At 44.5% G+C, this 13,126-nt stretch overlaps 1 protein-coding gene across 1 annotated transcript in view; it reads right to left on the reverse strand.

Annotated features, from left to right (window-relative positions):
- The window catches only part of SLC9A4 (solute carrier family 9 member A4), a 57,653-nt gene that overhangs the window by 26,337 nt on the left and 18,190 nt on the right, over positions 1-13,126 (reverse strand). The window contains exons 3-4 of the mRNA XM_030838683.3: positions 1,756-2,015; positions 305-522 (exon numbers count right to left, since the gene is read on the reverse strand). Coding sequence (XP_030694543.2) covers positions 305-522; positions 1,756-2,015 — 478 coding nt within the window. The remainder of the gene's footprint in view (positions 1-304; positions 523-1,755; positions 2,016-13,126) is intronic.

Consider the following 13,126-nt stretch of genomic DNA (forward strand, 5'->3'; position numbering starts at 1 on the left):
AGAGCAAGGGATGAATGTACTGAGTTATATTTAAATGTGTAAATGTGAGAGTTTTCTCTCAATTAAAAACAAGTGCTCCTGCTTCAGCCTTGCTTCAGTGCAGAACCTTATCGGCCAGTGATTATTCTGAACTGATTGAGGAAGCAAACGGGGAACATTCCTGGTCACTACAAGGTACCCAAACCCCCCTAACCAGTAAAACCAGTTGGCATCACCCCATTGCTTTTGCTTTAACCTTGCAGGAAGGAATAAGAAAAATAAAAAAAGAAGCAGGTGGGACTCTCCGGGCCCTGCTGTGTCTTACTGATGGCTCTCCAGATCTGGCAGAAGGCCAGGGTGAAGCAGACGAAGGCCCAGTTCCACTCGTGGTTCTTCCCCACGGTGGACACGCCCATGAACATGAAGATCAGGGTCTCGCTGACGCTGCTCAGCATCTTCATGAAATACTTGATGGTCGTGTAGGATGTCTGGGACACGTTTTCTTCGACGTACTTTTTCATGGTCACTGCACAGGCTGTGATTCTGCAAAAGGAAAAGAGTCTCAGGGAGAAGCCACAAGACCTTGCCCCTCATTGGAAAGTCCTCCCTATTGGTGATGGTACAGAGACACAAATCCTGTTTCTATCCAGAGAGAACGTCTTCTCCAGTCCTCTTTCTGGCTGCAGGTTTTTCCTGAGATTTTCTTTCTTCTTCCTCCGTAAGGGGTCTTGCACAAGTTGAGTGTGGTAGGGAAGGTGGGCTTGACATGGTTTTCCCGCAACAAAATGGCTCACAATTCATGCACGAGCCAGAAGCAGGACTGTTTTTATTTTGCTCCCTCCACCCCCATCATGAGCTCTGTCAGCCCCACCTCGTACTCTCTACTTCACCTGCCTTAAACCAAAATAACCCAGTGCAGTTACCTAGAAAGAATACTTCAGCGAGACCCCCTCACATTGTAATGTTTCCTACAAAATTTTAATGAGAAATTTTTCCTTTAAAATGTTTTGTTCTAGAGTCACTTAGCAAGTCTGGATGGGAAAGAAAGGACTTTGCCTTGTCTTAGTAGTTTGCTCACTTCTAAGGTGGGAAAATGATGAGTGCCTAGACTTTACACTACTGTATTTAATTAAAAATATTTCTATACAATAACATTGTGCCCAAGTGGCTGGGTATGAGGATGATGTCATAAAGAAGGCAACATGATCAGATACAATAAGCCAAGGTGAGAAGCCTCATTCCAAGATCTACACAAGGATAAACATTTCAAAGATATTTTCATTAGGAAAAAAAATCTGAATTTCTAGTCTTATCCCATCTACCCAGTTTCACTCCACACTGACCAGTCCTGGAGCTGTGATGTGATTTGAGGGAAACAGCAGAAGGCAGAGCCCAGGAATGATAGTAGCTCACGGCACGCTTCCCTTTAACTTTAAAATAATGCATTTTTCAAGGAAAACAAATAACGACTGAAGTGAGACTTTAACCTTGAACCTCCCCCAGCTCTTCTCTGCACCAGCTTTTCTGAGAGTTATAAATTGACCTTATAATTGCTATGCAGGAAAATCACCAGAACAGAGCAAAAGCAAATGCTGGAGAGAACATTTGTTTGGCAAAGGACCTGAATTGGATTTTACAAAAGTTCAAAAAACCTGGATCCTGAAACGCTTTTGAAGATTGGCATTAGGAGTCAGGCCTTTCTCAAAGCCTGGTCCACCAGATGTGGTCCTAAACTCTCTTTTATTGGATGAGAGGTGGTCCTTGGTTTGTACTCACGCCAGGATGCCAGAGAGATAGAGCGTCTCAGCCACTAAGTAGGACAAGTAGCTGAACATGAAGACGATGAGGGGTTCAATTGCTGAGATGTTCTGAGTGAAACGTGTGATAAACGCAGAAATGAATCCAAAAATGACGCCGAAAAATACTCCCCCGCACCCCACGATAATGAATCGGGCACATCCGGCCAAGATGTCCACAGGTTCTATGTCTTCAAATTTATGCATCTTTGTGAAGGCGATTAAGATGTTATATAAGACCTAGACAAAAAGAAAATGAAAAAACAAAAAAGTAAACATGAATTAGAAATGAGAAACAGCTTACACACAGATTCTTAACTTTGTGTCTAGTTAAATAATACACCACAAAAATTACAGAACAAGAAATATTAACACGGCTGCCTAACATTCAAATGCCTTCCAGATAATTTAAGTTTATTGTTTCTCCGAGTAAGAAGTATGACACTCACAGCTTTCAATCACTGAGCACCTACTACGTGCCAGTCTCTTCACTAAGCTCTGTGTCATTATCAATGATTTCCTCTGGCTCCAGATGCACCCTCCAACATAGGCTTGGTAATATGCAATGACATTCCATTATTTCTCCTTTAAAATGAGCACCATGTTAAGCTTGCTCAACTGAGGGGCATTGCAGGAGGTAGGGGCTTCCTGCAACTTCCGTGGGAGGGATGAGAGTCAGCCATGTGTGCGTGAGAGCTTCCAGGGGGTCCTGTCAGGGCCACAGGGCCTGCAAGTGGTCCCTCTGCCACCCTGCATCCTCCAGCTGACTGATGAACTCTCCACACACCTCTTGACACAGGACAAAAAAGCCCCAGCATGGCGCTGGTGCAGCATGCCTGTGGCCAGGGGTCCACCTCTACAGGCTTCCCTCTGTGAACCCAGCCATGCAGTCTGCTCCTCTGAAGGCCCCCTGGCCCCTCTTGAACCCAGGCTCCCACTGCCCAGTGCCACTGACTGCAGAAGACTGCTCCCTGTCTGCCCTCCTTGCTCGCCCATCAAGTCCAGACCAGCTCTAGCTTGGCTAAATCAGCCAGCTTCTCTGCTGTCCAGTGGCCCATCCACACCTTCTCCAGGGAGATCAGAACCCCTTCCAAGTTTGTCCTCCTTTGAGGGCCATCCCTCAGCCCTAGGGTACCCTAAAAAGTTTTCTTACATCTCGTTTATTATAGTTTTTTTTTTTTTTTTTTTTTTTTTTTTTTTGCGCTACGCGGACCTCTCACTGTTGTGGCCCCTCCCGTTGCGGAGCACAGGCTCCAGATGCACAGGCTCAGTGGCCATGGCTCACAGGCCCAGCCGCTCTGCGGCATGTGGGATCTTCCTGGACCGGGGCACAAACCCGCATCCCCTGCATCGGCAGGCGGATTCTCAACCACTGCGCCACCAGGGAAGCCCATATAGTTGATAATTTTGATGTTAAAATTTCTCTGTTTAACCTACGGTGTGCTTTCTCTTTCTTGGTTGGACCCCACCTGCTTTCCATATACAGTATCTCATTAGAGTCCCCCAAACGACTCCAGTCCGTGTGATACACACTCCCCAATTTTCCTACGATTTCTCTGCTTATTTCCACATTCATATGAAGCTGCAGGGATCGGTTTATCGCTATTTCATGCCACTTGGCAACCCAGAACTTGGACTGAACTTCTGAAAAGTGGCCGCCTGCCACACAGTGAGACACATAAACAAGTAAAGTAAGATCAGTGCAGGACATGAAGACCTCTGAGGCCCCCAGACCCTGAAGGGTCCTGCTAAACCACAGCACACACCTGTCAACTTTGCTTACACCGAGACAAAATCAGAGCAGGGGGAGAAGTGAAACTCCAGGAAACCATGTCCGTGATGGTATTCTGTGCGCTGAAGAACTGCAGCAGTGCTGCGGGCCCTCCAGCACGGGCAGGTCTATGTCCCATTCATTCCCTCTCCTCCCTCACACTCTGCTCTCCCCTCCCCTCTGGGCGTCATCCCACACTCTGCATCCTGCTTACTCCCTCTCCCATCCCCAATTCATCTTTCCTGACAAAGACACTAGCGGCCCCTCTGTTCTTCAGGGTGCCCTCACAGCCTCTGGCTTCTGCTTTGGCTTCACCCCCAGGGCTTACCAAACTGCTAGCTGCCCTGTGCTCATGCTGACCCCTCAGCCACGGTCTGCTACCTGCACACAGCTGCAGCCATTTCTTCCCAGGTCCCCTTCCCAGTCCTGGCCCCTCCAGGTCCCCTTGGTGCATGGCCTCTGCTGATTTCCCATGACATCACCTTTGTGACTGAAGATCGATGTTTTCCCACGGAGAGGCTGGCAATGAACCATCACCTGCAAATTGTCCCTAGGCTGCTACCTTGTTCATGGTCATGATCATAAACTGTCAGGGTGCATTTAAAACAAAGCCCCCCGCTTCATCTCATTTGCACTCTCTAGTCAACAGAGAGAAGCAGAAGAACCAGCTAGTCTGTGGGGATGAGCATCTCTGCTCTTGGGTGACCCGGAGCCATGAAGGAAACTCTTTACACACTGTTTGCTATCTGTTTGCACATGAAGATGAAGAATCGTATCCAGCCCAGCACTCGGCTTTGGAATGTGAGTAGGCGGAGAGGACCAGTCCTCAACGTAGCTCAGGTATTACCAATCCCATCTAGTATGCTTCATCTAGTGAACTTTGTTGATGGAGGGGAGGGAATGTGAGGAAGGCATGCAATGACCCCTCTGCTCATGAGTTCTCGGTCCTCGTGCCCCTCTCCAGAGCAGCTTTGTCACATTGCCTTCTATGTTAGTTCCCTAGGGCTGCTGTGACAAAGTACTACAAACTGGGTGGCTTAATTCAGCAAACATTTATTTTCTCACTGCTCTGGAGGATAGAAGTCTAGAAGCAAGGGGTGGACGGGATCATGCCTCCTCTGAAGGTGCTGGGAGGGACGCAATCTGGAAAGCATGCCTTGGCTTGTGGACACATCAATTCCGTCTCTGCTCCTGTCTTCCTATAGTCTTCCTTGGATATGTCACCCCTGCGTCTTCACATTGCCTTCTTATAAGGACAACAGTCATTGGATTTAGAGCCCACCTTAATCCAAAATGAGCTCATCTTAACTAGTTATATCTGCAAAGAACTGTTTCCAAATAAGATCATATCCTGAGGTTCTGGGTGGACATGAATTTTGGAAGGGACTCTATTGAACCCAATGTAGCTTTTGTAGCCAAAATGACCTTACAATGCAATTAACTTGTAAAATAGGCTAGAAGATCTTAGTTATATATCCTTTCAGGGCACAACTTCATTTCGAATTTCATAAGACCCTAATCTGGGGCTTGTCCTCCAAATGGATTCATTATGCTTCTTTGGAGAGCCCAGGACACATGTTTTTCTGTGTCTGGATTAGTTCCCAATTTTTAGTGTACAATAATTATCAGCCAGTAACCTACAAACTCACTTAGGTAAGGGAAAGTGGACAGAAGGTTATAAACAGGTTTGTTTCTTATCCCAAAGAGATGTTTCCAGTGAATTTTCTGGAAGAAGGAGAATCTGGGGAAGGTGAAAAAGAAGAATCAGGAAGCTTGGTGCAAATTGGCCCAAGCAAGGACACACACACACACATACACACACGCGGGCGCACACGCGCCATGAGCACTGCCAATTTCTGAAATTAGGAAAGGGATTACTTTAAAAAAAAGAGAGAGAGAGACTTGTCGAAATCTCAAACCAGATTTAAGAATACACATACCGAAGTGCAGAAATTTTGGAAGATATAAAAGTACAAAGGAACCTCCCCCCATACAAAAATGTTACTTACTATTTCCCGAGAAAACCACTATAAACATTGTGTGTGTGTATATATATATACACACATATATGTATATATACATATATATACAATATTATATATAATATAATATCTCAGCCAAAGACCTAGTGTGGCAGGGTTACTAAGGCAGGTCCATTTCCGGAAGGTGCGGGACTCCTCTGATGGGTGTCCTTGGCCTGAAGACTCCAGATGGGCTTGATAAACTCTTGTAGAAATGCATCCAGTTTCCCTCCATCCCTCTCTTTCCCCTGGGGTCACTCTGCTCTCCCTTCTCCCTGAACTCTATCTCCATTTTCTCTGGCAAGAGTGTCCCCTATAAACCTCTTGCACATCTAACACCCTCTGTGTGTCTGACGCATGGACGGCCTGAACGATATCTAGCTGTCTCATTGTGTATCAACCATATTTTACAAAACTGCTGCAATATGGGTCTATTTTATTTAAGAAAAGTGAAGCCATGTTCTAAGAAAAATCCTGGCTGAGTGTTTGGAAGAAAATTGTGATTTATGGTTTCAAAACACATCCAAAAGAACTTTAGTGGTTGTATCCCAACTCAGTGAGTTTGTTTAGTTCAATTTCACCTTCTGCCTGACCTCGGAGCAACCCACATATGGGTCTTAGAAGCCCTGGGCGTTGTACCTTTGGAGCTGTGCTCACGTTCCAAGGAGCCAGATGCTTGCACAAGACTCAAAAAAGACGAGTTTGGGGCTTCCCTGGTGGCGCAGTGGTTGAGAGTCCGCCTGCTGATGCAGGGGACGTGGGTTCGTGTCCTGGTCCGGGAAGATCCCACATGCCGCGGAGCGGCTGGGCCCGTGAGCCATGGCCGCTGAGCCTGCGCATCCGGAGCCTGTGCTCCGCAACGGGAGAGGCCGCAACAGTGAGAGGCCCGCGTACCCCCAAAAAAAAAAAAAAAAAAAAAAGACGAGTTTGAATGACTTAAATTGGGACCTGGGAGTTTATCTGACTCTCAGACCCAGAGGAAACTCAGGGAGTATGATTGAGACTCAAAGATTTGCATGTTGAGGCCACAAACGAAAACTCTTTTGCATAGCTCTCCAGATTATAAGTAGCTACCCCCTCTGTTCCTAGGGCCTGGGAAAGTCAACGGGGCCAGCCCTGTCCCCGGACACCAGTGCACTCTGCCAGGAAGAGGCCATGGCAGTTTCAGAAGCTAAAGTGGTACATATAATTAAGAAGACTACACTTACAGACACAATCTATATGACTGCACGAAAAACAATTCTTATCTTTCAAATTATACGGCTCTGGATGTCATTACGGTTGTGAAAGATTTTCTTTGGACTTCTTTCAAATCGCAATCATGTGTGTGTATTTTTTACATATTGAAAGGAAAAACTCAGCCGATGCTAAAGCCCAAACACGTCCTTGGCACTAAGGGAAAACAAGATTAGATTCACCCTCTCCACTCAGTGGGGAGGAGCAATATTGGGACATAGTAAGAAATATATATTTTGTCTTTGTCCCCAGTAGCCGGCACAGAGCTCCTAAAAATCTTGTAATTCCCTAAGTGGTACGGAGGAGAGGAGCATCTTTGTTATTTGTAATGAGCCCCTTCCAACCACTCCTGAGTTTATGCTAATGAGGTGACTCTTGCCTGGGTTTCACCCCACCCACACCCCGCCCCAAGGAGGGGCACTGGTTGCCATAGGGACCAGCCAAGTGAGTAAAGGGTTGTAACTTTCATCCCCACCCCCTAACCTCCAGGAAGGGGAGAAGGGCTGGAGCTTGATTTCAATAAACAGTGGCCACGGGGGACAATGGATACATGCACAGGTACGGCTGAGTCCCTTTGCTGTGCACCTGAAACTATCACAACATTGTTAATCGGCTATATTCTAATATAAAATAAAAAGTTAAAAAAAGAATCAGTGGCTAATAAATTAATCAGTCATGTCTATGTAATAGAACCTCCATGAAAACCTAACCCACGGGGTTCAGAACGCTTCCAGGTTGGTGCTAGGAGGGTGGTGCCCCTGGCAAGGACACGGAAGCTCTGCACCCCTTCCCACCTACCTCACCCTACGCATCCCTTTCATTCGGCTCTTCCTGAGTTGCATCTTTCCTAAGAAACGGGCCATAGAAAGTAAACGGGTTTTCTGAGTTCTGTGAGCTGCTCTAGCAAACTGTCAAACCTGAGGAGGGGTTGTGAGAACCCCCAATTTTACAACCAGTCAGTCAGACATATGAGAGGTCCAGTCTCGGAACTGGTGTCTGAAGCTGGAGAGTCTTATGGGACTGAGCCCTTAAGCCTGTGGGGTTTTGGGGTTTGCGCTAATTCTGCGTGGTTAGTGTCAGAACTGAATTAAATTGTAAGACACACACACATTTGGTGTCAGAGGTGATGCTGTAAAAAAAAAAAAAAAAAACAGTTCAGAGAAGTCTCAGAAAATGGTCCTTTCCTGTTACTTTTAACAAGCTCACCAACCTCCCAAGATCATAGTACTGGTAACCCTTTATGGATACCACCGTAAAAGTTTGCAAAGCCCTTCCAACACACAGAATGATGACCAAGGACAGCAGCCCACCACCCAAGCCTTAGCAGAGGTGGAGAGTCGATTTCAAACGTGCTGATCTATTTTTCTTGATCAATTTTATTGAGGAATGAGTTACATATGGTAAGCTGCATCTAAAACAAATGAACTCTGGCCACTGTATACACCCGTAAGATAACCACAGTCAAGATCTAGAACAATTCCACAAACCCAGAAAGGTTCTTCATTCCTTTTTAAAAGTCCATCCCTCCCTCCAACCCTGACACCAGGAAACCCCCGTTCTACTGTTGTCACCATAGATTAATTTTTATTTATATAAACTGAATAATAAAGTACAGACCCTTTTGTGTTTGGCTTCTTCAACTCAGCGGTTGTTGTTACAGGGATCAGTGGTTCATTCCTTTTTATTACTGAGTAGTATTCCACTATATGGCTAAAGCACAATTTCTCCATCCATTCAGTTGTTGAAGGACATTGGTTTCCTGCCTCTGCCCACCACCCAGCTTTTGCTCTTGGAATATTGCTGCTATGAACATTCACGTACAACTCTTTTGCACAGAGTTATGTTTTCATTTCCCTTGGATATACAGGAGTAGAATGGGTAGGCAGCGCTGTAGATACAAGTTAAAAATGTAAGAAACTGCTGTCTCCATCTATACAGGCGGCTAGAATACCATAGACTGGGTAGCTTATAAACAACAGAAATTTATTTCTCACAATTCCGGTGGCTGCCAAGGCCAAGATAAAAGCACCAGCAGATTCAGTGGTGAAAGCGATTCAGCGGTGAGAGCCTGGTTCTTAGATAGCTGTCTTCTCACTGTGTTCTCACATGGCAGAAGGGGCGAGGGAGCTCTCTGGTGTCTCTCTTATGAAGACACTAATCCCATTCATGAGGGCTCCGCTCTCATGACCTAACCACCTCCCACAGGCCCCACCTCCAAATACCATCACATTGGGGATTAGATTTCAACATATGAATTTCCGGGGGACACAGACGTTCAGTCTGTAGCAACTACCAAATTGTTTGCCAAAGACGTTGGATCGTTTTCCATTCCTGCCAGGAATGTATGAGATTTTCAGTAGTTCCCTATCCCATCAGCTCTAGCCACTCTGATAGGCGGACTCTCAACCACTGCGCCACCAGGGAAGCCCCGATCACTCCTATTTTTGAAAGCGTTTATGAAGAATAAGTTTTTCCTTAAGATACAGGCAAGATGTCTTATAGCTTTTAATTTATTATTTATTCTATTATTATCATTTATTATTATTTTTACGATTGCCTTTATCTTACTCACTTTAGATTCACCTTGCTCTCCTTTCTTTAGTTTGAAGAAATTACCTGAAGAAGTAGAACATATGTCATTGATTTTAGAACTTTAAAATCTTTACTATAAGCATTTAAAGCCATACATTTTCCTCTGGTACATCGTTACCATTTGTTAAATGTATTTTTTTAATTTCCCTTGTAATTTCTTGTTTGAATCATGGATTAATTAGAAGTGTATTGTTTAATTTCCAAATATTGGGATATTCCTTAATGTAATTTATTTTTAATTTACTTCTGCTGGGGGCAGAGTGCACACTCTGATTGCACGGCTTGTAAATCTATTGAGGCTTTTTTTTCCAGTCAAATATGTGGTCTTTTTTGATGAACATGGTATTTGAACTTGAAAAAAATGTATGGGGCTTCCCTGGTGGCGCAGTGGTTGGGAGGCCACCTGCCGATGCAGGGGACACGGGTTCGTGCCCCGGTCCGGGAGGATCCCACATTCCGCGGAGCGGCTGGACCCGTGAGCCATGGCCGCTGAGCCTGCGCATCCGGAGCCTGTGCTCCGCAGCGGGAGAGGCCACAGCAGTGAGAGGCCCGCGTACCGCAAAAAAAAAAAAAAAGTATGTGTTGTAGTTGCTGGGGACAGCGCTCTATGAATATCAGTTAGAAGAAGGTGGTTGAAAGCGCTCAGCTCCTCAGTGTGTTGCTGCCATTTTGCCTACCTGTTCTATCATTTTCTAAATGAAAAGTAGTAAAATTCTTGCTGTGATTGTGGAATTGTCATTTCCTTCCTTTAAATTTGTCCATTTTTACTTCATGCCCTACTACTGGGTGCATACCCGTGCATCATTGTTAGGTGTTCTTGATGAATTGACATCTTTTTGTCATTATGAAACATCCCTCTTTATCTTTGTAAAATGTTCTACTTTTGCGTCTATTTTAATTGACATTAATATAACCACAGCAGCATTCTAATGCCTGGTCTACCATACGTCTGGTATAGTTTTGCATCCATTTATTTTCAGCTTGTCTGCATCTTTATAGTTGTGTTTCCTGCAAATAGGATGTACTTGGGTCTTGCTTTATAATCAATTCTGATAATCTCTGACCTTTAATACTTTTTAGAATTCTTTTATAATTTTATTATTGGCCATACCTCTTTGCATTATGTTCACTGGCACTCTACAATATAACATTCTTAACTTTTTACAGGACACTCTGGGTTAACACTATACCACTTCACATAAATTAAGAAAACTTATAACCATGTAGGTTCATTAAACGTACTGACTTTTAACTATCCTTAAGAACTGGAGTGAAAAAGCTCTTCACAATATTAAATCTCCTGGATTTCTTTGACCCTGAGAGCTGATAGCTTAATGATAACTGATTGCATACTTTTGACTACCAATCCCCCTAGACTTGATAACCACAGTCGCCACCGTGCTCATGGCTCCTTGTAAGAGTAACATCTATGACAAAGCATCTGAGGGGGAGGAGCCTTGTGTGGCTACAGTACTTTCAACCAGAGACCTCTCATTCAAGAACAGGAGTTGACAGACCCTTGAGAAATGCGTTCATAGACTAGGGACCACGAAGTAGCTTGAGGTGAAACCCTCTGTTCAGTTATGAGCTGTAGCAACCATGTCTTCTGAGAAGTATGGAGATAATGGACCAGGTGTGGATGAACAGAGAAGTCTAATGAGGCAGATGAAGACATTATGAGAGGCCATAAGGAGGGATGGGTTATGAGCACAAAAAACTGTGAATAATAAAAGCTAAGGAGTAGAGGACAGATGATGGAGGAGATTATGTGGAAGCTACTTGGAGAGGGAAGAGAAATGCAAAGATCTACAAAAATGCAGCAGAGTCTGAGCAAGTGGCCAAGTTGCATCTATGGAGGGACTCTGGAGTAAGAATATGATAGTTATTAGCACTGTTCACACAGTATTTCTTTTCCTTCAAGGCATCTGATAGGACTGCATGTCCAGCCTCTACCATGTGACTCTGCCTGGCCAAATTTTGTGTTTAAATGAGTTTTGAGCAGAAGCGATATGTCCTTTACGGGATTGGGCATTTGTTTCAGAGGTGAGGCTTTCCATGAATCTCCTCTCCTTCCCTCTGGCACAGAGACCAGCAGTGCTCAATACAATGGCTGCTCTATAAGCCCAGATCCTGAAGAATAGAATGGAATGGAATGGAATAGAATGGAATAGAATAGAATAGAATAGAATAGAATAGAATAGAATAGACAGAGGGCTCTGTTGGCCAATAGAAGACAAGAAGTGTAGGTAAGAAATATACCTTTGTTGCTGTAGGCTACTGAGGTTTGGAGGGAGGTTTATTACCAGAACATAACCTGGTCCATGCTGACTGTAAGATAAGATCTGAAATCACTAAAACCAGCTAGGTTCTAGTTACAGCCTCTGTGAGATCCCTCATAAAGCACTTCCTATCCCTGGGTTACTGCGGCGTCTTCTATGGGATGAATTATGGCCCTCAAAATTCATATGTTGAAGTCTTGGGCTTCCCTGGTGGCTCAGTGGTTAAGAATCCGCCTGCCAATGCAGGGGACACGGGTTCGAGCCCTGGTCATGCAGTGGAGCAACTGAGCCCATGCGCCACAACTACTGACCCTGCGCTCTAGAGCCCGTGAGCCACAACTACTGAGCCCACGCACCACAACTATGGAAACCTGTGCCCCTAGAGCCCGTGCTTCACAACAAGAGAAGCCACTGCAGTGAGAAGCCAGCGCACCACAATGAAGAGTAGCCCCTGATCGCCGCAACTAGAGAAAGCCCGCGCGCAGCAACGAAGACCCAACGCAGCCAAAAATAAATAAATAAATAAATTTTAAAAAATTATAAAAGAAAATTCATAAAGTCTTAATTGCAGAATGTTACTGGATTTGGAAATAGGGTCTGTAAAGAGGTGGTTAAGTTAAAATGAGGTCTTAAGGCTGGGGCCATTAATCCAATAGGACTGGTGTCTTTATAAGGAAAAGGAAGAGACACAGGAGTGCACACAGAGCGAAGGCCACTGCGAGGACAAAGCAAGTGATTGGCCACAAGCCAGGAAGAAAGCCTCCAGCCTCCAGAACTGTGAGAAAATACATTTCTGCTGTTGAAGACACCCAGCTTGTGGTATTTTGTTATGGCAGCCTTACTGGACTAATAGAAGATCTATGTCTTCCTGATTGTCTTGTGTATCTTTTTAATTAATCCTTATTGCTTGAGCTTGCCATAAACCCAGTTCCTTAAAAAAAAAAGCCTAACTAAGTACTGACTCTACACCTGTAAGAAAGCATTGGTATATGCATACGGCTGATTCGCTTTGTTCTGCCACAGAAACTAACACAGTATTGTGAAGCAATTCCACTCCAATAACGATCTATTAAAAAAAAAAAACATTGTAAGTTCAGAGTCACAGCACAGTACAGCAGAAATGATCTTCACTGTACATCAGATGCTGGAAAGGTACAGAGAATAACACACACACACACAAACTGTATTCATCAACCTGACACAGGAAATTAAATAATGAATCCCGTTAATTTTCCATTTTGTATGAAAGGGCACTGGCACGTTCAGTTGTCACAGAGCAGTTCCTTGGCAACCACTTTCTTTGACTATTAAAAGAAATTAACTAAGAAATAAGAAACCCAGCAGTTACGTAGCAGTCTCCAGAATGATGGAACCAGAAAAAGACAAATAGCATATGGTATCGCTTATATTTGGAATCTAAAAAAAAATGATACAAATGAACTTATTTACCAA

This window comes from Globicephala melas, chromosome 12 (assembly GCF_963455315.2).
Source record: "Globicephala melas chromosome 12, mGloMel1.2, whole genome shotgun sequence".
Classification (NCBI taxonomy): Eukaryota; Metazoa; Chordata; class Mammalia; order Artiodactyla; family Delphinidae; genus Globicephala; species Globicephala melas.